At 38.7% G+C, this 20967-nt stretch overlaps 3 protein-coding genes across 3 annotated transcripts; 1 reads left to right on the top strand and 2 right to left on the bottom strand.

Annotated features, from left to right (window-relative positions):
• Nucleotides 1-3092: 3092 nt before the first annotated feature.
• On the top strand, nucleotides 3093-8502 carry LOC122661980 (3-epi-6-deoxocathasterone 23-monooxygenase CYP90C1). The gene is made up of 9 exons (XM_043857513.1): nucleotides 3093-3323; nucleotides 3840-4164; nucleotides 4265-4414; nucleotides 4675-5007; nucleotides 6976-7065; nucleotides 7178-7256; nucleotides 7357-7463; nucleotides 7935-8065; nucleotides 8365-8502. The coding sequence occupies exons 1-9, from the start codon at nucleotides 3121-3123 to the stop codon at nucleotides 8453-8455; spliced, it is 1509 nt and encodes a 502-aa protein (XP_043713448.1). The 5' UTR covers nucleotides 3093-3120; the 3' UTR covers nucleotides 8456-8502.
• A 1845-nt stretch (nucleotides 8503-10347) lies between these two features.
• LOC122661981 lies at nucleotides 10348-15138 on the bottom strand. The gene is made up of 3 exons (XM_043857514.1): nucleotides 14847-15138; nucleotides 14334-14455; nucleotides 10348-10547 (listed from the first exon to the last, which is right to left on the bottom strand). Exons 1-3 carry the CDS (start codon nucleotides 15097-15099, stop codon nucleotides 10383-10385), a joined length of 540 nt encoding a protein of 179 aa, XP_043713449.1. The 5' UTR covers nucleotides 15100-15138; the 3' UTR covers nucleotides 10348-10382.
• Nucleotides 15139-16382: 1244 nt separating this feature from the next.
• LOC122661900 (jacalin-related lectin 3) lies at nucleotides 16383-20881 on the bottom strand. The gene is made up of 7 exons (XM_043857412.1): nucleotides 20860-20881; nucleotides 20518-20742; nucleotides 19089-19599; nucleotides 18086-18294; nucleotides 17607-17987; nucleotides 17219-17440; nucleotides 16383-16789 (listed from the first exon to the last, which is right to left on the bottom strand). The coding sequence occupies exons 1-7, from the start codon at nucleotides 20860-20862 to the stop codon at nucleotides 16490-16492; spliced, it is 1851 nt and encodes a 616-aa protein (XP_043713347.1). The 5' UTR covers nucleotides 20863-20881; the 3' UTR covers nucleotides 16383-16489.
• Between the last annotated feature and the right edge of the window lie 86 nt (nucleotides 20882-20967).

The raw sequence follows: 20967 nt of genomic DNA, 5'->3' as shown, positions 1-20967 counted from the left end.
TCCATAGCCCAATTCCGCCTTTATGCCTGCAGCATGCCAATCAGCCCTCCTCATGATTATTAATATCAGTATCGGGATCTTTATCAAGGTTCGTAATATCGGATCAGATCAGTATCTGCTGAAACCAACTCGATCCACCTATACGGATAAGGGTAAAAAGGTAAAAAAAAATGGCATGAGTTTGGATAATCCTGATCCAATCTGATACTGAGATTACGAACCATGATCTGTATGGTATCAAGAATATGTATTATATCGGATTCAATTTGCAATTAATTTCAATTAAAAAAAAAAGTGTCTTTTGAATAGAATTGGCATTAATAAGAACCAGTCCATTGATACAAGATCAGCCGTATCTATATCATAACAGTTCCACCAATATAGTATCGACCGGGTATAACTGTATAAGGAATTACCGAACGCGAATAAAAGATATGAATCACACTTTTTAATTCTTGTACAAAAATGAATCCTGTGGAGTACAGTTTTAAGAATGGAAATCGGATCATTGATTTCGATCGAATCATATTAAAATTGGCTAGATTCATTTTCAATTATTGTTGCATCGAAAATCTAGTGTCTCTAAGATTCAGGTCGATTTTAACAAAGCCTGGATCAGATTTATAATTGACGAAAGTCGATCCAATTGCTGATTTTTCTTCCTCAAATAATATTGTGCAAAACTTACTGAAAGAATAACACATACAATAAGACATGGAGATCTAATAAACATGCAACAATCAATATGGAGACATGCTTCACCATGCCTAGATCCATGATTAATGGATTGACGTCGTTGCTCTATTGCAATGGTTGTTAGTTTTTTGTACTAACTTTACATTTTAGATTTTGTACACTTAATGGGCTAATGCCATATATTTATAAAATTAGTGGAGGAATCAACTCTATAAAAGGACTATAAAGTTTCTTTTTCCATTAAAGGATATATTAGTTAAAGAACCAACTCTTCAAAATTAATAATGATCCAATCGAAACCACATGAAATACAGATCATTGATTATTTTGTTTTAAACAAAATCCGCGATGAGCTTCTAGCTCAATGGGTAGGTGGGTCTAGTGTAAGGCTAGTGAGGGTTCAAAGTTCGACCATCCTACCCTGAGCTTTCTTGAAATACCTAGATCAATGGCAGGAAGCTAGGTCGGTGGGTGTAGTGTAAGTCCAGGGAGGGTCCAGAGTTTGACCATCCTACCCTTAGCCTTCTTCAAATACTACTACTACCACATATACATATGTCCATTATGATCGTTGGGTAAAGAAGATATGCTCTACCCCGTCTATTAACCATCTCATGGGTAGTGATCAAGTGGAGCAGAGGAAGACAATAGGCCCGGTATGATAACACTTTTGTTTCTAGATCGTGTTTTCATTACAAAAAAAACTTTTGGTATTTTTGTTTCAAGGCTAAAATTTTAGAAAAAAAGGGAGTTTGAGATAGGAAAACCGAATATACACTCTCTATTCGGTTGGCAATAAGGGTGTAAAAATGAAACCGAAACGGAGCCGAATTAATCGAATAGAATCAAACTGAATAAATTCGATTTGATTTCGGTTAAAGTATATGAGCATTTAATTTAGTTCAGTCTGATTTCGGTTTTAGTTAAAAAATCATCGATTTGAACCTAAATCAAACAAAATACCACACTTAAATCTAAAATCCTATATATTTTTTTTTAATGGTGTTGCTATTCATTTTGGAAGTATAATTTTGATGTGTTTCTTTGACTTTATTGATGGGTAAGGTGAAAAATAAGATCAATAATTGGAGAACTCACTTGAGATTTTTATTTATTTATTAATATTTTTGGTTCTTTTAAAGTTTTGTGAGCATTTTATTTATACAAATGGAGTTTCTTGAGAACACAGTAAAGCAACAACAATTGATAGCCTAACAGAATGAAACCGTATTAGATAATCAAATTAGAACCGTATCGAAGAATCGAATTAGAACCATAATCGAATCGAACCGAATAAATTCGAATTCTATTTCCACTTTCAGAACCGACTCGATTCTCGATTCTATTTCAGATCACACCATCAAAGCATAGAATCAAACCAAATGATCGAAACCGAACCTGACACCCATTTGAACTTGGCAATGATATATTGGGCTTATATGGGATAAGACAGGACCTTTATCCGCTGCTATAACTGTAGCACTACTATGCACATCGTGCAGTGCAACAGCGACCATGTATGCACAGCGAGCACCAGCGGATAAAAATTCCGCCCTCTGTCCCCTTTCCCCTTTCCCACTGGATGTAGTTAAAGTCTCATCGAGCAGATCGAGGGATTAAGAGATTCTTTCTGCATCGTAGGTGAAAAAACTTGATCCTCCTACGTGGCTAAATGTAAAAAATCTTTTGAAAAAACAAAAAAGGTGATAGGGAGAGTTGGTGGTTGAGTGATGATGACAAGACGATGCGTCTTTCAGCTTCTGGTTTTTCTCGATATGTTAAAACCCTAAAAAAAAGGTAAGAGAGAAACCGTCCTGTTTATGTAAGTTGTAACTGACAATTCCGGCGCTATTAAATTACGAGTCCCATTACTTCTTCTTTGCGCCACCCGTTAATATTTTTACCGGTGACCACTCCGGCACTCCGGTCTGGAATGGATAACTAAGAAGGAAAAGAAGAGTTCCAATTCCCATTTACCCTTTTGTCTTTCTAAGAAAGCAAAGCTGGTGGATGTTGTTGTTACTGCCTTGTACGGTGCTTTATTGATCCAATGGTGAAAGAACAGGAATTGAGCCGGTGCTGAAGCACATATTATCAGTACCTCCCCACCAAATTCTAACTAGACCAAGACAATTTGAATCAAGCATTCAAGTGTGACAGATCTTTTTTTCCCAGATTTAGCTTTCCTCCAGCTCTCTATCGATTCATGCATTTATTGATAGATTTTCAGAATCTTTATCTCTAAACTCTAGCATGTCCATCACAATTAAGAGGAAGGCCGGAAGGGAATCGATTAGACGATATGCCTGAGGGTTTGGAAGAAAAATCTAATCTTCCATGGATTTTCAGTTTGATTTCATCTCATCATCGTCTTTATCTTGCATGAAGTGCAACAAGAATAGAGAGGGATCAGAATTTTTCAGAATGGATTTAGTTTTAGGGTTTTCGATCTTTCTAGGTATCATCATGGGATGGTTTTGGTGGAAATGGATCAACAACAAGAAGAAGAAGGATAGTAGGGTTCCGAAAGGGAGTTTAGGGTTTCCTTTGATTGGAGAGACTCTTGATTTCATCATTTGTGGATATTCATCTCGACCCGTCAGCTTCATGGAGAAACGCAAATCTCTGTAAGCCTTTCCTTCTCTTTCCTGCTTCTAAGCTTGTTTCCATCAATAAAAATTCAATCTTTTTTCTTTTTCTTCAAATTTCTCTGCAATTTTTCGAAGAATTACAGAAAGTAGGACGGGAATGATGAAAATTCTTGCAAAGAAATTGACTAGACTGTACTGTCACCTCTGATAAACTCCTGCTAGAAGCAAAACCACAATTCCCTAGAATGAATGGAAATGACTGTTCCATTTCCTATTTCTTTCTTTTCTTCCTCTGTTCATGAAAGAGGAAAGAAGATGGATGAGTCGTCATGTCCAAGTGCCCAACTGACCCTACTGTCTGCTCTCTCGCTCCTCCTTTGATTTCTTCCGCTTCTAAAATCAAAGCAAGATCTTTCGTTCTGTTACGTGTGTTTTATAGCTTTTTAACTTTGTATCTTTCAACAGAATCACTTTTAAGCTCTACTGTTCAGGAATGATGCTGACTGGTTTTATAATAATATGTTAACAAAAGCTCTCTTTTTTCTTGTTTAGATACGGGAAAGTGTTCAAATCTCACATATTAGGGCGACCGATCATAGTTTCTACCGATCCTTACGTTAACAAAGCGATTCTACAGAACAATGGGAGCACCTTTGTTCCTTACTACCCCAAATCTGTGACTGAATTAATGGGGAAAGCTTCAATACTGCAAATGAATGGCAGTACGCACAAGAGAGTCCATGGACTGATCGGTAGCTTTCTGAAATCTCCTCAATTCAAGTCCCGTCTCACTCGGGTGATTGAGAAATCTGTGCTTCTCCCCATGGAGAACTGGAAGAACAAGAATCCTGTTTACATTCAAGAAGAAACCAAAAAGGTGAGGATTGAGAATTTCTTTTTTCCATTCCCATCTTTAATTTCCTTATCGGAGGAGTTCATTGTTTGATGGGTTCGCTGGTTAATGATGGGTTTCCCAGATTACGTTTGAAGTTCTGGTTATGGTGTTGATGGGCATCGGCCCTGGTGAAGAATTAGAGTTTCTGAGGAGAGAATTTGCAGAATTCATCAAAGGGTTGATTTGTCTCCCGATTAAGCTACCAGGAACTACGTTCTACAAATCATTGAAGGTAAATAGATCTTCCCGTGGGATTTTCTCTATCCTCAAAGGTACTTATTGGAACCTGGAACTCAACACTTAAAAACAACCACAAGAAGAGGAAGAGAGGAGAAAAGTTTTTTTGTTTTTTTTTTCATTCTATACAAACAAAGTCAAGCCTGCATGTGATTGACAATTACAGAAGAAAGAAGAAGAGCTATAGCGATTTTTTCTGGGGATTCTTGTCTGCTTTTATTTGATTTTTTTTTTTGTCTGAAACACTCTGAACAGGCAAAGGAAAGACTGGTGAAGATGGTGAGAAGGATTATTGAGGAGAAGAAATTGAATATGGAGAGGACTACTACTATGTCTGAAAGTGAGAGTGAAAGTGAAGAAAGGGATAGAGATGAGAGTGGAAGACGACCTATTTTGGACGTAGCAGATGTGTTTCTGTGTGATGCGGTTGAATCAAACGGGATGGAGCAGCAGCAACAACAGACAGTGGATGTGATAAGTGAGAATATGATAGAGATGATGATACCAGGAGAGGATTCTGTGCCTATGCTTATGACCTTTGCGGTCAAATATATCAGCGACTGTCCTCTCGCTCTCAAGCAATTAACGGTATGGATTAAATCCCTTTTTATCATTTCATTTCTTGATACAATTGACGGCCAGGATTAGTGGGAACCCTTAGATTTTCCAATTCGAAGTCGGCTACGTGTGGTGGGGGGGGGGGGTTGTGTTTGGGTTTTCTTAGAGGAGGAGGAGGAGGACCACCCACGGCCCAACCTTATCTCTCCTAAAGGCTTATTAAGAATCGGACTAGTGGGTGGGTGGGGTGACTTGGGACCAACAATTATAGTCCCGGAATTGGCTTGAATTATTGAACCTTTTTTTTTTTTTTTTAAGGCATTTCACATTATTATATTCTTATTTAGAGCTGTTGCTGTCCTTGTCAACTGCCCTCCGGTCCTCCTTTTCTTCTTCCAATTCTACACTCTTCGTAGGGTAGTAGTAACAGTAGTAGGCTCAGGTCAGAACCGTCCTAATCTGTACTTGGTATGCATCCAATATTAATGATAATGATGGGGAGATGGTTCTCCACCCTGCTAATGTAGGGAGGAATCTGCATATAAAAAAGGTATCATTTATATGGGAGAACAATAAAAAAAAACTCATGTGAGGTAAATTGGAAATAAGAACAAAACTGGGATGAATTCTCAGTTTGGATCCATCCGGTCCGATCTGATCCAAAATTTTTTTGGGGGTGGGGCCTTGGTTTGAAAACCTACAATTGGGTTCTAGATAGGTCCTTTTCGAGCTAGAATTGGTTTGAAAATCCTTAGAATACTGCGGATTCAATTGGGATCGGGTTTAGCATCAATTGATTCCAATCCGAATTTTAAATTCATAGGTGGGATGGGGGATTGAGGTTTGTGAGCCAAGCATGAACTAGTGTATCCATGGATTTAGGGTATCGGTATCGTGTTGGTTGATATTTGACCATGACCAATATTTATTTAAAAAAAATGATTTATTTATTGGGATCGACCTGATATGACCGATACCATAAACTACAACCTTGGGTGGATTACTTGAATCCTATACCAATCCGGATTGGCCAGTATTGGATGGATTTGCACATGATTTTTTACCATTTTACCTTTGGTCTATACTGATCCATTGGTACAGAATCGGCTGATCTGGCTAATCTGATACCGATTACTAAAACCATGCTTGAAAGATAAGAGAGAGAGAAAGAGAGAGAAGAAGGTGATCTAAAACATCCATTTGAGCTCCAAATAGAAAGGAAGGAATGGAGGTTGGGGGCAAACCTAGGGAGTAGGGAACATCACACGGTAAGCTATTGTGTATAGTAATGTACATGTGATTCATTTTGTATCATCAATGGTCCACTTTTTAGTTCATTATTTGTGTTTATTATTAGGGCAAAAGGGTGTTTGCACGGTTGTGCATGCTACACAGCCCGCAGATGGAGTTGAGAGGGGTGCATCGTAGACCCTCATCCCTCATCCAACGATTTTGTGCATGCTCATGCACAAAACCTTTTCCCTAATATTTATTAGGAATAGTGTTTTCAACCATATTAGTATATTACCAGGCGTGGGAAAGTGTATACCTGCTTTTCAGCCTTGTGGAGAGCCCAAATGGCCCATGCGAATTGGTTTGATGGATATCCTTTAATTGGACCCATTTCAAATTTTAGTTAAATTTCAACCATATGATTCATCTTATATTAGACTCTTCCCTATATATAGGGAAAATTGTTCCCACATACCCACTACTCTTTGGCTCTGTGCAATTATGGGTACCTTTATTATTATAGGTTTTGCTTGGTGTAACTACAATGGCTGACATCATAAACAACAAAAACTTCGATTCAAATTTTCTTACACTAATGGGTATTTTGGATAATCAAAATAAAGTTCATTATGATGTTTTGTTTTATATGCAAAAGGATTTTATCTTTTCTACACTGTCATGTAGGATGGTGACAATTTATTGTAAAGAGACATGGTTATATGAGGATTAACCCTATTGTTATTATTGTTGTTTTTGTTGGGTTAGGAGGAAAACATGGAGCTTAAGAGACAAAAGGATAGTACGGGCGAGGAATACGATTGGACGGATTATATGTCACTGCCATTCACTCAAGACGTGTGTAAATGAAATTACTGGTGAAATTAAAATGATTTTGTCTTCCTTCTTATTGAATGAGTAATGCATGTCAATTGAAAGGGTGAACTTGGGTTTCTATCCATTCTATTAGGTGATCAGTGAAACTCTCAGAATGGCAAACATCATCAATGCGGTTTGGAGAAAAGCTCTCAAAGATGTAGATATCAAAGGTGTCTCTTTGTTCTACTCAATACTTTGGGCTCAAGTATCTTTTACCCTGCTTTTTTGGGTGTTTCCTTGGATTCCTATGGTGGATGGCTTTGTTTGCAGGTTATTTGATTCCCAAAGGATGGTGTGTCTTGGCATCCTTTTCTTCTGTTCACTTGGATGAAGAAAATTATGAGAATCCTTATCAATTTGATCCATGGAGATGGCAGGTAAGAGATAGTGAAAGTTTGTACATAAAAGAGGCTGCAATACATTTTGTGTCATACTATAGTTTCTGATTCCCTCACATTATCCAATTATGAACCATTAGTGGCACAACTGCACAAGTAAGCTACTCTTCAGTTATTGCTGAATTTTCCTTTGGTAGACAAGTTTTGTTCTTACAAATACCTTCATGGTGGAGTATAAATGACCACACACTTAATAATATGAATTGTTATGAGAGGGAAGAGACCCAAATTTTGACATTATTTCACCTATGAATGGAAGTTGTCAGCTGGTACATTAGCTTGTAATGCCTGCCACATAACGGTTTGTGCAAATTTATAGGATGTCAAGGTTTTGAGAACGATTAATCTTTAATTCCAATTGACCCTGTTTTGCATTAACATTCACATTGCATGCAGCATATTTACATGTATTCAGATTGATGACCTTTTTTCTTTTTTCTTTTTTGGCAGAGAAAGGAAGGAAACCTTAGCAATAGTATCTGTTTTACACCGTTTGGCGGTGGGCAGAGACTGTGCCCTGGTTTTGAACTCGGAAGGCTGGAAATCTCCATTTTCCTGCATCATCTTGTCACTCGATACAGGTATTAATGTAGTCCCTTGTTCAGTGAACAATTTTCCAAGTGCAGTCTTTATAAATTTGTGTATGTTGGGAGGTATAGAAATGGGTTGGATAAAAGAATGAGGGTTGGACTGGTTAGTATGTAAGAACAGCAGGTTGGTACTGTCAGGTAAGTAAGCAGCTATCTTCAAGGCATCATTTTGTCTCCCCCACAGGCATGGAGACAAGTGGAGTAGCCGAGGAGAATGATAATAATGACCTTTGCCTTTTAGTCTATCAAATGGTCTGCATTTTGGTGATCTTCCTGTTTCTTGTGTGCAGATGGGTGGCTGAGGAAGATTACAGCATCAGCTTCCCAACAGTCAAGATGAAGAAGAAACTACCCATAATAGTGGCACCCATTTCATCTTAAATTTCACCCAATTATAGCTTCTGCAATGGAGCCTACCCATAATAGTGACACCCATTTCCTTTTAAATTTCACCAATATCTATCTATATTTGCCATAGAATCAGACGGCTCCTAATAAGTATCCAAACAAATGATATTACATTTTGCTTACATAGAGTTGGTAATATTGTACATACTTAAAGTTGGTAATATTGTTGATAAAAGTTGAAAAAAATATATAAATATATGGCATCAACCCGCTTGCTTTCCCTGTTTTTGTGGTTATAATATTGGAGATCAACTCTAAGCCACCAGTTAAAATGTGTATGGATCTTATATTTTGTTCTAGCTCTGATCACAGATGGATACTATAACCTTGGTGTCATGCAGATTCGGGTCTTGTGGAAAGTCAGAATCTGGGAAATTATTATTGCTTGGCATGTACTTAATATTTCTCTTCGTAACAATGATTTGGCGCAAGGAAGAAGAGGAACATGGAGGTGGAACTACTAAGCATAGTGGTTAGAATATGGTAAAACCATTGAAAAGGAAGTGGGGAAATCGCAGAGGGCAAGCAGTCCCATTTTTCTGAAGTGAAGTCACAAGAAACTTAGATCATGAAAAAAAAGCACATTAAGTCAGGGTTTTGCAAAGGCCACGCAAAACTTGACCTACCCAGCATTATGACTCTTATGACTACAATACAAAGGATGGCAAAACCACAACTAGTTTACAAATTACAACAGAATCAACAAAGAAACTCCTACCCTAGAGTCCTAGACCTCACAAAGTGTTACAACTGAAAAAATAATCGGAAAAAATTCCTGGCTGGTCGTTACTTCCATGAAATTGTCGCCCTGTTGGCTCAGTTATCCCACAAGATAGACATTTACTTCTATCAATCAAAAAATAGAAAGACATTTAGCAAATCCTGAGGTCACCCCGTCGGGTGTCTACAGCACTGACCCTACACTGCTGACTACCCGAGCATTCTCTGACTAACCTGAATAACAAACGCTTGAATCAGATGGTCAGAAGGGTCTCGCATAACTCTATTCTTCCCCCCCCCCCCCCCCTTCTCTTTCTCTGCACCCTCTCCTTTATTGAAGCCATTGAAGGGAAAAACTGCTGAACAATAAGGAGGTCTTCAGATAAAGAAGAGACCCAATATCCCTGCCTAGGGAAACATACAGCCTATTTTGAAATAGAGTGAGCAATGCCATTGGCAGATCCATTTACATGTATAAAACAGCAAAAATAGAAGGTAGTCTTCAACAAGAAGATGTTTTTGATAATGGTGACAATTTCCAGTGGCGGCAACAAGGGAGGAAAGGCGCCTTGCAAGAACTTGGCAATCAGACATAACTGTCACGTAAGTCATTTCAGCCCATCTGGCCGAAGTAAGGGCCAATCTAACTGCTAGGGCTACCCCTACAATAGCAAGCATCACCACAAGATGGTCAGAGGCAATCAGTTGTAGGTGCCCCCAAGTGTTAAAAACTAACACATGTGATCTTCATCACCACCCCTCTCTCTCTCTCTCTAGGTATTGTATATATGAGGTTGCATTCCAAAAATACCAAGTTGCCGTAGTACCCACATTAACTAGGGAAGACAGTTGAATCCATTCAATAAGTCAAAACGTTAATTTCGAATTTAAGTAAAATCATTCTGTGGAAGTGTCACAGGAATTGCATCATATAATTGGCCAAGGTTTGGTCAAAACCTGTTGACGTTGCAAAAAACGAAAGAATACAACAACCACCCCCCCCCCCAAAAAAAAAAAAAACAAAAAAAAGGATGGAAAAAGAAGCCAAATGGAAGGGAAAAGATACATAAAAATCCCAAGCCCAAGCTTCAGAAAGAAAATGCAGTTTTATGGGTTCAAAAAGCTTAATTAATTCGAAGAAGATGAATAGCAAGCATATTATGTCCCAACCTGTTTCCTTTCAAGCCATGGATCTCTTCTTCTCTTCCTCTAGCTGCTGCAGCTCTGCTAGTCTTTGAGCCCATGCTCTTTCCCTTGCCACCGCGGCCATCTTACGCTCTACCCTCTTGATTTTTTTCTTCTTATTAGCTTCTTGCAATTGAACTTTTCGTTTCTTTCTTTCTGACTGTTCATATACAAAAGCGAAGTTTCAAGTGAGAATAAAGGAATGTTACCCAAAAAAAAAGTGCGAATAAAGGAAAGCGACTCAAGAATAGGAAGCGAGCATATAGGAGGAATACATTTAAGGGAGAAAGAAGCATGCGCCACCCCTTGTACAGATTCTTTTATACCCTTCTCACCTAATAAACAGTGGGCCCACACTGACACACTCGCACCTATTCTGATCATGTGAACCCCGCATATAAATCATACCATTCTCCAGCCCCTCATTGATGTAGTGTGCAGATTCCTACTGCCCTTGTAGAAAACCCTTCTCCTACATTTAATTTTATTAATAACCAAGCACCGCAAAACATAGAGAGTTGAGTTGGATAAGACCAGGCAAATCATGGAGTGCCTTTCCTTCCACCCACCCAACCACCCAGGGGAAAGAAGGGGTGGGGGGGGGGGGGTTGAGAGCATACAGAGTTGAGATGGACTACTCATATATTACTTGTAGTAATTACAATTTGACTCACGATATCCAAATCTTTGAACAAAGCATATTTTACAAGGTGAAGGCATACTTCGGGACTTCAAGATTCATGGGCAACTCCTTTGAAAACCGAGAAATTATTGCGGGGACATCAGAAGAGCTAATAGGAACTCTGGATTTGGATTGAGCAAAGAGTTGTGAATAATATACTGGACAACATTACAGGGTAGATGCCTCAAACTCTTTGAACATCTATTAGAGGAGCCCTACATGCAAAAGAGAGCTGCAAAGTAGGAAAACTTCAAATGCAATAAACTAACCAAATTAAAAAGATAGGTTGATTTAGTTTCTAAGCCTAAAAAAGTATCCAGTTCTTTACTAGCCTATAAGAAGCCTACCTACAGATAAAGGGATCTCAAAGATTCTTTGCCACCTAAAGCTCCATCTCAAGCCCTTTCTGTAAACCTAACAATTTTTTTAATAAAAACAAGAACAAGAACTGTAAACCACTCATTGTTTTAGAGAGCACATTATTAGTTGCACATATGCAATGCATCAATTAACAAACAATGTGACATGCTCACACCATACCAAACTAGCAGCTAAGAAAGAAAGAGTTCGAACATGGCAATTCTCACATTCCTAGTAGCACATGTTCTAAAAATCCAGACCCAAGTTCCAGAATCTGATTAAGTGCTATACCTTGGCATCCCACACAAACTGCAAGCACTGTACTTGTTGCAGTTCAAAAGCAACTCCTTTAGAAGGCCAAAATCCTTCTAAAAATGTGTCATAAGGTTATCTTCGATACTTCGGTTGCTTTTGCAAATTTTCTTTTTTACTTTATTGTAATTGTAAATAGACTAGGGAAACAAAAATGGAAAGTGTTCGATTGGAACATGAAAATGCGACTGAATTGGTCCTAGTTACTCTTCAGAACAGAGTGGAAGAAGAGAGGAGATTCTCGACCTAGGAAAAGGATCCAATAACTTTGAAAGAATTGAATGAAAAACCATATGAGGTGAAAATCTCAAGCATGGTTGTGAGGAGTGACAATAGTAACTTATCTGTCAACTTTTCCACTATATATCCTCCTACAAATGTGTCATATGGTTTTTCTTCAATATTTGAGTTCTTTTGCAATTTTAATTTTATTATAAGTGTAATTAGATTAGGGAAACAAAAGCATAGCTCCGAGCTTTGCTTTTCAGTAAGTTGATCAAAGTCCAAGGCACTCTAGCATTAATAAGAGAGAGTTTTTGCTTGTATTCTGTCATCAAACTATGAGTTAGAATTGATTTTTCTTTCCCAAATTTTTTTTTGCGGGGAAGGTCAGCCACATAATTAGTCAAATAGAGGTCAACGCACACGATGGCATAGAATCAGTTGATTATGTTATTCGATAACAGAGCCTAATAGAGGTTTGCTTGTTTTCTTCTTCTGGGAAAATCATAGCTTTTAGCTACTGTTGTCCTGAGATTTATGCTATTCCACTGCTGTTAACATTGTTTATGAATTCTGAGTTATGGTCTTTATTAGACCCAAATCTGTGGCAAAATAAATCAATACTTAGTTGTCTAATTAATCCTGGTATGATTGCTAGTGTAAATGTAATTATTCTTTAGTTATTAATGGTACTGCCATATCCAGATTATTTCTTCTGAAACTACAACTATTTGTCTATTTCTGGTTAGAATCACCATTTATGGACAGCAGTTTGAAACCACATTCAATTTCTGATCTTAAGCCCTAGGGCCATTCACATCATCTATTTAACCCTACAGTAGGAGTTCGTTTAATCAAACCAGAAAACAACTAGAACCTTGAAATTCAAGTTGTGCACTGAAAAACCTTAAAAAAAAAAAGAACATGAACGATAACAAGAAAAGGAAAAGCCAGATATTCAACATAACAAGTAAAAAACCCCAACTTTAATAGAGTGGGCAAATAGTTTATACTATATACACAAGAATGTTGTTTTATTCATTAATATAAAAGCCTAAAGGGAGGAGCAGAAAAACTCAAATAGGGGGTAAACAAATTAGTAATGGTGTTGATTACTTGTTGACAAGTTCACAAATGCATGATTCATATACAAACCATACCAGTCGGTAGGTATTAACTACTCGATTAACTAGTAACTAGTCCTCGGTCAACTAGTCATGATTCAGGAACCTGCTTTATGTATATTTAGGTATTCATTATGTAGCCTTCCTTTACTGCACAAATGGATGGAGAGAATATAAAATGATTCGGTGACCACACATGAATAAAAAAAAAATACTATATTTTAAGACTTATTGACCCATGAAGAGCACCTGTGTGTATTTTATTTCATGGTTGTAATTTCAAGTACATAGTCCATATTATTCTCTATTCTTCATTTATGTTTCTATTGAAAGTTACTCTACATAAGGTATCTATAAATATATCAACGTGAATCTTTCAATGCATTTTCCATTGTCCAAACTGACACTCTGTGTCAGAGAGAGAGAGAGAGAGAGAGAGGGGGGAGGGTTGTAAGCAGTGTTTGGTATGCACTCTTGAAATAGATTCTAGGTCTAGAACACACTCTGAAACCCGATTCTTATCTATTTTTCCGCTTTAGAATACCAAAATTTATTCCAAAAAATGCATAACAAGCACAACTGTAGTGTTTGGTGGACACCTTTTCTTTCTTTCTTTTTTTCTTTGTGGGGTTTGGGGGGTGGGGTGGGCAGAAAAGGTTACAACTGACACAACCAAATATTTGAAGTAACTGACCAAAAACTCAAAGATAACATAGCAACCTAGCAAGTATTATTAAACGTTGAATATTTATGTTTTATATCGGTACACTAATTATTCAGAACCTTTCAAACAACAAAGTTTTGTTACATCATAAGAACAAATTTAACTACTCCATGGAAAGAGCAAAGGGAATAATAAATGTCAAAAAATTAGCAAGAGCAAAAGAACTTCCCAAGGCGATGATCAGTAGCTGGTCCGAGAGGATGATCAGCCATACTGGGACTGAGACACGGCCCAGACTCCTACGGGAGGCAGCAGTGGGGAATTTTCCGCAATGGGATTGGGTGAATTAAACATCTTTACATAACAAATGAACCAACAGCAAGCATAATCTAGCTTGATTGGCAAAACACATGGTCATAACTCATAAATAACTTAACACAGACCAAACTAAGTTCTAGGGAAAAGGAAAAAAATAATAATAATAATGATAAAGAAGAGAGAGCACTTAAAACATTAGTGAAAATAAATAACACTCCACTAAACACCAAAATGTAAGCTGCAAAGACATCAAGATGGATATACCAGTATAAATGCCCTCCGCTGCCTCATGCGCTTCTTCTCCTTCCTTCCCTTAACACTTCCTTCATTAGGGTTGTTTGCAGCTATTGGTTCGCCCGGTGTGTACTGAACCCAAGCATATGGACCTGCATTCTTTCAATATGCCATGATTAGCAGTACAGAGGAGAGTACGTTAATCGCAAAGAGCTTTGAATACAAATGAGGTATTTCAATGAATGGCTCTTTTAATACTATAAATAGATGTGCAGGTGTCATGAATTAAGTAAAAATAGCTTCAAGAAAGAAGCCCAATATGCAAGTACAAGTAAACACAGGCAATTGAAAAAAAAAAGCAATCAACTTAGAGGATGTGCAATTAATGACCAGGAACAAAATAATAGAAACCGTTGCTTCAACAATTAATTCAATTCTCAATGATCGGTGCAAACACCAGAGATGATCAGAGACATAGAGATCGAATAAGATAATTGAGGATTTGGGTGTGGTTATTAGGTTTTAAAGGAGAAACAAACAAACCTGGTGGTTTTAAGCTGGCCCTTTTTCTTCGAGGTTTGTCGATGGGTCTTCTCTTGGGAAATCGAGTTTCTGTTAAGCTATTAATACCATTCGACAACGGAATCCATGGAGTGTGCTGCTGCAGTGAACCAAAAGACCAACGTAACTCTGTTAATGCCGGCAAGGGCGACGGCGCCGGGAAATGTTCGGCACTATGCTTTACAACAGCTCTAGCCAAAGGACGAATCACGTTTCTCAATGCTTCCCATCCCATCTCGCTCTGTCGCTCGTTGTCTGTGTTGTTGACGGCGTAACTCAGTTACCCTTTATACCTGTTTAGTTTTACGAATAAGACATCCTCGTAGAATCGGACCGGGTTTAACCGCATTGGCAGTTGGTACCCCCAAACATGATTTTAGTGCACGGTATTGGAACGGGTATTGGTCACGAATCGGTAGCGGCACAAATCAGCTGTATCGGCAAATTTGCCCTGATTTTCCTTTAAAAATGGATTTTTTTGACCATTTTACCCATTGTCTGTACCGTGTCATTAATACGGTATTAGAATCAGTCACTTGCAAAATCGGTATGTATCGCCCAATACAGGCAATATGAGACCGAAAGCTCAAGCCATGCCCCCAAAAGTCTCAAGACCTAGGCCGATTTATTGGTCCATCTCTCGTTGATCTGAAACTTTTTTTTTTCTTTTATGGGAAAAAGTTCTCTAAGCCACATTGCGAAAAGTACACTATCACTCTCTCTCTCTCTCTCATGAAAATGACATGTTTTGACTGTTTCATTGCCCCTCGTCAGTGTATTCCCATCATGCATTCTTAACTGAGAATGAGAACATCATTTGGATATATATTTGGTGCTTTATTCGATATTGTTGTATTAAAATGTCCAATTTTTTTATTTTTATTTAAAAAAAAACAAATTAAAATGTCCTATTCAAAAACTAAAATTGTTTGGTGGAGAGGCCCAACTAGTATATAAAGTCATCCATGGTCATCGATTTAGTTGATGTGAATCTATTCTCAATATTATAGTCAAACTCTTGTACATGTACCACCCAAGGCCCTGTAGGGCCAGTCACATGGAATCAATTCCAAAGTGGTTTCCAAGTAACTGGTCCTAAAGGGCCTTGGACGGTACTTATACAAGGACATGATCCGCGCTCATTAATTTATTTTGGTTCTTGCTGCCTTCGTATGCTTAGAGAAACCACTCCACCTAATAGTTTAAGGCAAAAGTTTTTGTGCATGGCCTACAATAAATGTAGTTAGATTGGTATAAATGCCAACCTAAAATGACATAAAAGTCCTCGCACCCCTCATTGGATGGAGTTGATGGAAGAATCTCCGATGTACGAATACCTTCCCCATACTTCAGAGTTTTGGTTTATATTTTTCAAATGTAAACAAACTACTACACCGGTACCCAAATTAACCGTTTTATTAAGGATAGTAACCCAGAAATACAATAAGGAAGAAATAGTCAGCATAAAGGGTTTCAGTACAAGAGTACAGGCTTACACACATAGTAATAATAGTAGTAGTGGTATTGTTCCCTTATTGTGCAAAGTTTCATTAGAGGCAGTAAGCTAGCTAGCATCATTATCTCTTCTTATTAGATGGAGAGGGTGGGTTTATGGCAAATGCTGATCAATTAAACATTTTGAAAAGGCTGGACCTGACCGATCTTCTGTCATCCCCTAACCAGTGCTGCATATGAACACCAATGGCATCCAAATACAAGCCACTCCTTCCATGGAACCCCACCACCTTTCCTTCTGTCTTGGTTGATGTGAAATAGGTTCCAATCTCTTCTCCATATGGCCCGTAACTCCCTCTTGTGGTATGAAATGTTAGAGACCTTATCACTTTCATGGGCTCCTCTCTTCCTATTGAACCATAGAAGCCACTTATGCAAGTAACCACTTCATGAGGGTACTCGAATTTGATCTAAAAGGGAAGAAGGAAAACACATTGTCAGTAAGGTAGATTAATGTCAACTAATTACATAGAACAACTGCAACAATCTAAGGCTGTGTTTGGTAGGAAAATTATCGCCTCAATTTGCCTGCCTGTCAATTTCCTCAATTCTCTCTAATAGAGGGAGGTGGACCCCACCTCGGGTAGTGTGTTCCGGCAGAGGGTAGGGTGATCATTTCTGCCACCCTATTAGATGGAATTGAGGAAATTGAGGGGCAGACAAATTGAGGGGATAAAGATCCGTGTTTGGTATGCATTCTTGGAACGCATTCTAGGTTGATTTTGCATTCTTAGACGATAAAAACAACAATTTTTATCATCTGAAAATGAAAAAATCGACTTAAAATATTGCATACCAAATACAACTTAAATTAATTAAGATTATCATCAGTTACCCACCCTATATGTGGTGTCTCCGGCGCTACCTCCATGTCTAACAGACCAAACAGCTTGCCCGTTTCGATCGTACTCAATCTGTATAGAGCTAATTGCTTCCCCTTTCGTCAAGAAGACCTGCTTGATCCCAGGGAACACTCCATCATCCCATGGTCTTCCTCCATCACCACCCCATGGACCTGGTCCACATGGAGCCGGTTCTTTAACCACCGTATAGGTGGAAACCTAACAGGAGATCACACACAATTATTTAAATGGTTTATACACACTTTGTATGTGTTCGAGGGTTCAAACCAAAATTTTAAGACATTAAGTGGAGATAGCTCTTCAAGTGTATAAAGGCATCAAAGACCTGAACAAACCAACAATATGTATGTATAAAAATATATACCTCTTCTCTTGGTGCCCGTTTTTCTACTAGTAAATTGTTGGGCCATCGGGTAGTAGTACCGGCCGACTCGATAATTGCCGAGTTGCTACTCGTGTTTAATGAGAGTGTAGGAGGAGGAGGCTGTGGCAGTGATAACTTCCCTTCCAGTACATGAACCCCAATACCATCTATGAACCATCCCTTTCTTCCATGGAACCCTACAACCATCCCTTCCTTCAAGTTAGAGGAGAAGAAGGTCCCTTGTTCATCACCAAAAGGTCCATATTTCTTCTTTGTAGTGTGAAATGTTAGTGATTTAATCACATTAGGCCCCATTATCATTGCAGGTCCAAAGTAACCACTAATGTGAGTTAACACCTCGTAGGGATAGTCAAAGATTATCTGCACAAGAAGGATAAAATGTTAATTTTTCACATATGACAAGTAGAACTGAACAGAGTATGTATCTCTCTATAGATTTAAGATCTTCAGATTCACACCTTATCAGTTCTAATCCCTCCTGAACCACCATTCTTGCTTCCCCATATAGCTTGTCCATTTCGATCATATAGAACTCTAATGGAAGTGATACCTGCGTTACGTGTTAGATAAACTTGGCGAATGCCGGTAAAAGTTCCGTCATCGAAGATTGTTCCTCCGCTTCCTCCCCAAGGTCCATACGGGATAGGGCCATCGGCGAATGAAGATGGTTTGTTGATGGTAGAGATTGGATACCCAACCGCCTGAAAAGACCAATGATGAGAAAATTACAAAAGTGTTTGTTATTGGTGAAGCCTGATTTCAGTCCAGAAAGTATTGTAATGATTCTTCGACGGGCTGTTTCGCCTTCAAAACAAGCCAGAATGGTCATAAAAGTGCATACATCTTCTTTTTTTTGGGTAAAGCATAAAAGTGCATACATTAGCGAATCGTTATCCCCTCCAATTCGCTGCCCCCTCTAATTCCTCCAATTCCTCACATGGGGTGGACATGCCCACCCTATCTCCTGCCTGAAAACACTGCCTAAGGTGGGGTCCACTCCCCCCTATTAGAGGAATTGGAGGTGATAATTATTCATACATTAGTGCCATAGGAATGACTCTTATAGAGCTCATCGAGAGCTTCGATTTGATATGTATTTCGACCTATTTCGGTTCAGGTCCAAACTGGGTGGATTTACAGGGGCAATTTTATACTTTTTGGGGTTAGGGTTTTTCTATATTTGTCATCTCTTTGAAAGATGGTAGAGAGGGTTTGTATTTTTGCTTCCGAGATTAGTGAACCACGTATATCTTATCTTGTGAGTGTGTGTTTCTCTTTCTCTTTGCATTTTTCTTCTGTAAATCGTCATTTTGGGCATTGTTTTCTTAAAAGTGTTAGAGTTCCACGCAAAAACAAATATTTCACATTGGATGTAAATAGTTTAATGCGAGATTTTTTTAGTTAGCTTTTAAGGATGAGTTCTACCTGAATATCAACAAGAAGATATATAGAAGTAGTAATACTGATTTATTACCTTATTTTTTGGTGATTCATCATCACTGGAAGAAGATGAGGAAGAATGAGAAGAAGAAGAAGATCGCTTTGATGAGACGTTCTTCTTTGCTGGTTGGAGATTGCCATTGTCATTCTTCTGTTTAAATGCAAGCACTATATCGAAGTCTTGGCCAATACTTCCTTGGACGACGGTGTAGCTACTGATCTTTTCAGTTGCAGACGCAGTGATCAAGTTAGGAGAAGAGACCAAAGATTTGAAAGGATTTGGGTTATAGAGAGGCTTTAGATAAACTCCAATGGAGTCAATATACCAACCACCCTTGCCATGGAAACCAACGATCTTGCCACCAGTTATTGGGAATGAGAATTGGGTTCCTTGTTCAATACCATATGGTCCGTATGTTTTCTTGTTGCTCTCTATTGTTAATGATCGGACAAAGATAGGACCCCATTCGTTGATACTACCATAGTGACCATGGATGGAAGTGAGGAACTCATTTGGGTAATCAAGCTTTACCTGCAAGAATTGGATTTGTCAAAAATCAAAATAAGGGCTCTCCTTGTGTGATCACAATTATGGGCTGTAAAAACCCGAGTCCGGATCCTCTCCAGCACACCAAGGGGGCATCCAATTAGGGCTAGGCTGTGCCGCATACATTTCGACCCCTGCCTAATCAGCCATCGGGATGTGTGCAGCACAACCCAATGGCAGGATGCCCCCCTCGGCAGTCCTTGGGTGCTAGGCTCCCAGGAGAGGAGATCAATCCACCAGGCTCTGACAATGCAAAAAAAATGATACTCATTAATCAAACAAAGGCTTAACAAGGGACCCAGTTTTTTTTACCCAAAAAGAAAAAAACGAAGGACCTAGTTTTCCTTCATCTATAGTGAAAATAGAATCTTTTTACTTAGGGGTGTCAATCGGGTGAGCTGGGCTAGGCATGTTAAAATCTCAGCCCAACCCTAGGAGTCTTAAGTCAGCCCAAACCCAGCCAGGCCCTGCTGCCAGGGCCTAACAAATCCTCGACCTAGGCCTAACTCTGACAAGATTTACCCTAGTCCGGCCAGCACTAATTGACCTTGATTGGACAAGCTGAACCGGGTTGGCTTTGATTGACCCTGAATTGCATGTCATAGTAAATTAAAATTGTAATTGTGAAGAGATATAATAATAAAGGGTTAGGCTCGAGGCCTCAAACCCAAGCCTAGCTCAGCCCTGCAAGGCATCGATCCATTTGATTGAATTAAAGACGCGGGTTTTCAACTCTGGACAATAGGGTGTGGGAGTTAACAATGACATAGGAAGGAATTCTTATTTCTCCACATGTGAAGGAAAACTTAATCCATTATAAGAAACTACTAGGCAAGAAAGAAGGAAAAAGAAGCTGTTGAAATTATAGAAGAAAGGAAGGGAAAAGAGAAAAACCAAAAATACCCTATCAGTTTTGATGCCACCAGAGCCACCATGTTTTTCAGACCAGACAGAGGAGCCTTTAAGGTCATACTCAATCTGAAGAGAGTCGATACCCGCAGCTTGGGCTATCACCAATTGCCGCACACTGCTGTAAACTCCATCGTCCCAGTTAACTCCATCTTGTCCTCCCCAAGGTCCCACCCTTATGGGTTTCTTGTCGTAATTACTAACAACCTCTCCTCTACTCTGCAACACCAACCATTTTTTTCAAGTTAATTCATAGATCATGAATTAAATTAGTTCATCATATATATGATGCAAGCATGGAATGAAACAAACTGAAATGAATGATTATTATGTTACCATTTTGCACTGATAAGAGACGAATTGAATGGAGGAAGAAGCTACAGATCACTACAGAAGAAGTCTGAATTGAAAGGCTTATTAGGTTGCAAAGACAGAGACTGAGAA

Source organism: Telopea speciosissima, chromosome 5 (assembly GCF_018873765.1).
Source record: "Telopea speciosissima isolate NSW1024214 ecotype Mountain lineage chromosome 5, Tspe_v1, whole genome shotgun sequence".
NCBI lineage: Eukaryota > Viridiplantae > Streptophyta > Magnoliopsida > Proteales > Proteaceae > Telopea > Telopea speciosissima.
The sequence above is the reverse complement of the archived record's forward strand: the minus strand, read 5'-3'. Positions and strand labels throughout refer to the sequence as shown.

Excerpts from the sequence above, each read along its gene's own strand:
- LOC122661980 (XM_043857513.1), top strand. The coding sequence starts at position 3,121 with ATGGATTTAGTTTTAGGGTTTTCGATCTTTCTAGGTATCATCATGGGA. Across the intron at positions 4,415-4,674 it reads CGTTCTACAAATCATTGAAG|GCAAAGGAAAGACTGGTGAA; the intron begins GTAAATAGATCT and ends CACTCTGAACAG. Across the intron at positions 7,464-7,934 it reads TTGATCCATGGAGATGGCAG|AGAAAGGAAGGAAACCTTAG; the intron begins GTAAGAGATAGT and ends CTTTTTTGGCAG.
- LOC122661981 (XM_043857514.1), bottom strand. The coding sequence starts at position 15,099 with ATGGGATGGGAAGCATTGAGAAACGTGATTCGTCCTTTGGCTAGAGCT. Across the intron at positions 14,456-14,846 it reads GGCCAGCTTAAAACCACCAG|GTCCATATGCTTGGGTTCAG; the intron begins GTTTGTTTGTTT and ends GAAAGAATGCAG. Across the intron at positions 10,548-14,333 it reads AGCGGAGGGCATTTATACTG|TCAGAAAGAAAGAAACGAAA; the intron begins GTATATCCATCT and ends GTATATGAACAG.
- LOC122661900 (XM_043857412.1), bottom strand. Across the intron at positions 17,988-18,085 it reads GAGGGATTAGAACTGATAAG|ATAATCTTTGACTATCCCTA; the intron begins GTGTGAATCTGA and ends CTTCTTGTGCAG. Across the intron at positions 16,790-17,218 it reads CCGGAGACACCACATATAGG|ATCAAATTCGAGTACCCTCA; the intron begins GTGGGTAACTGA and ends CTTCCCTTTTAG.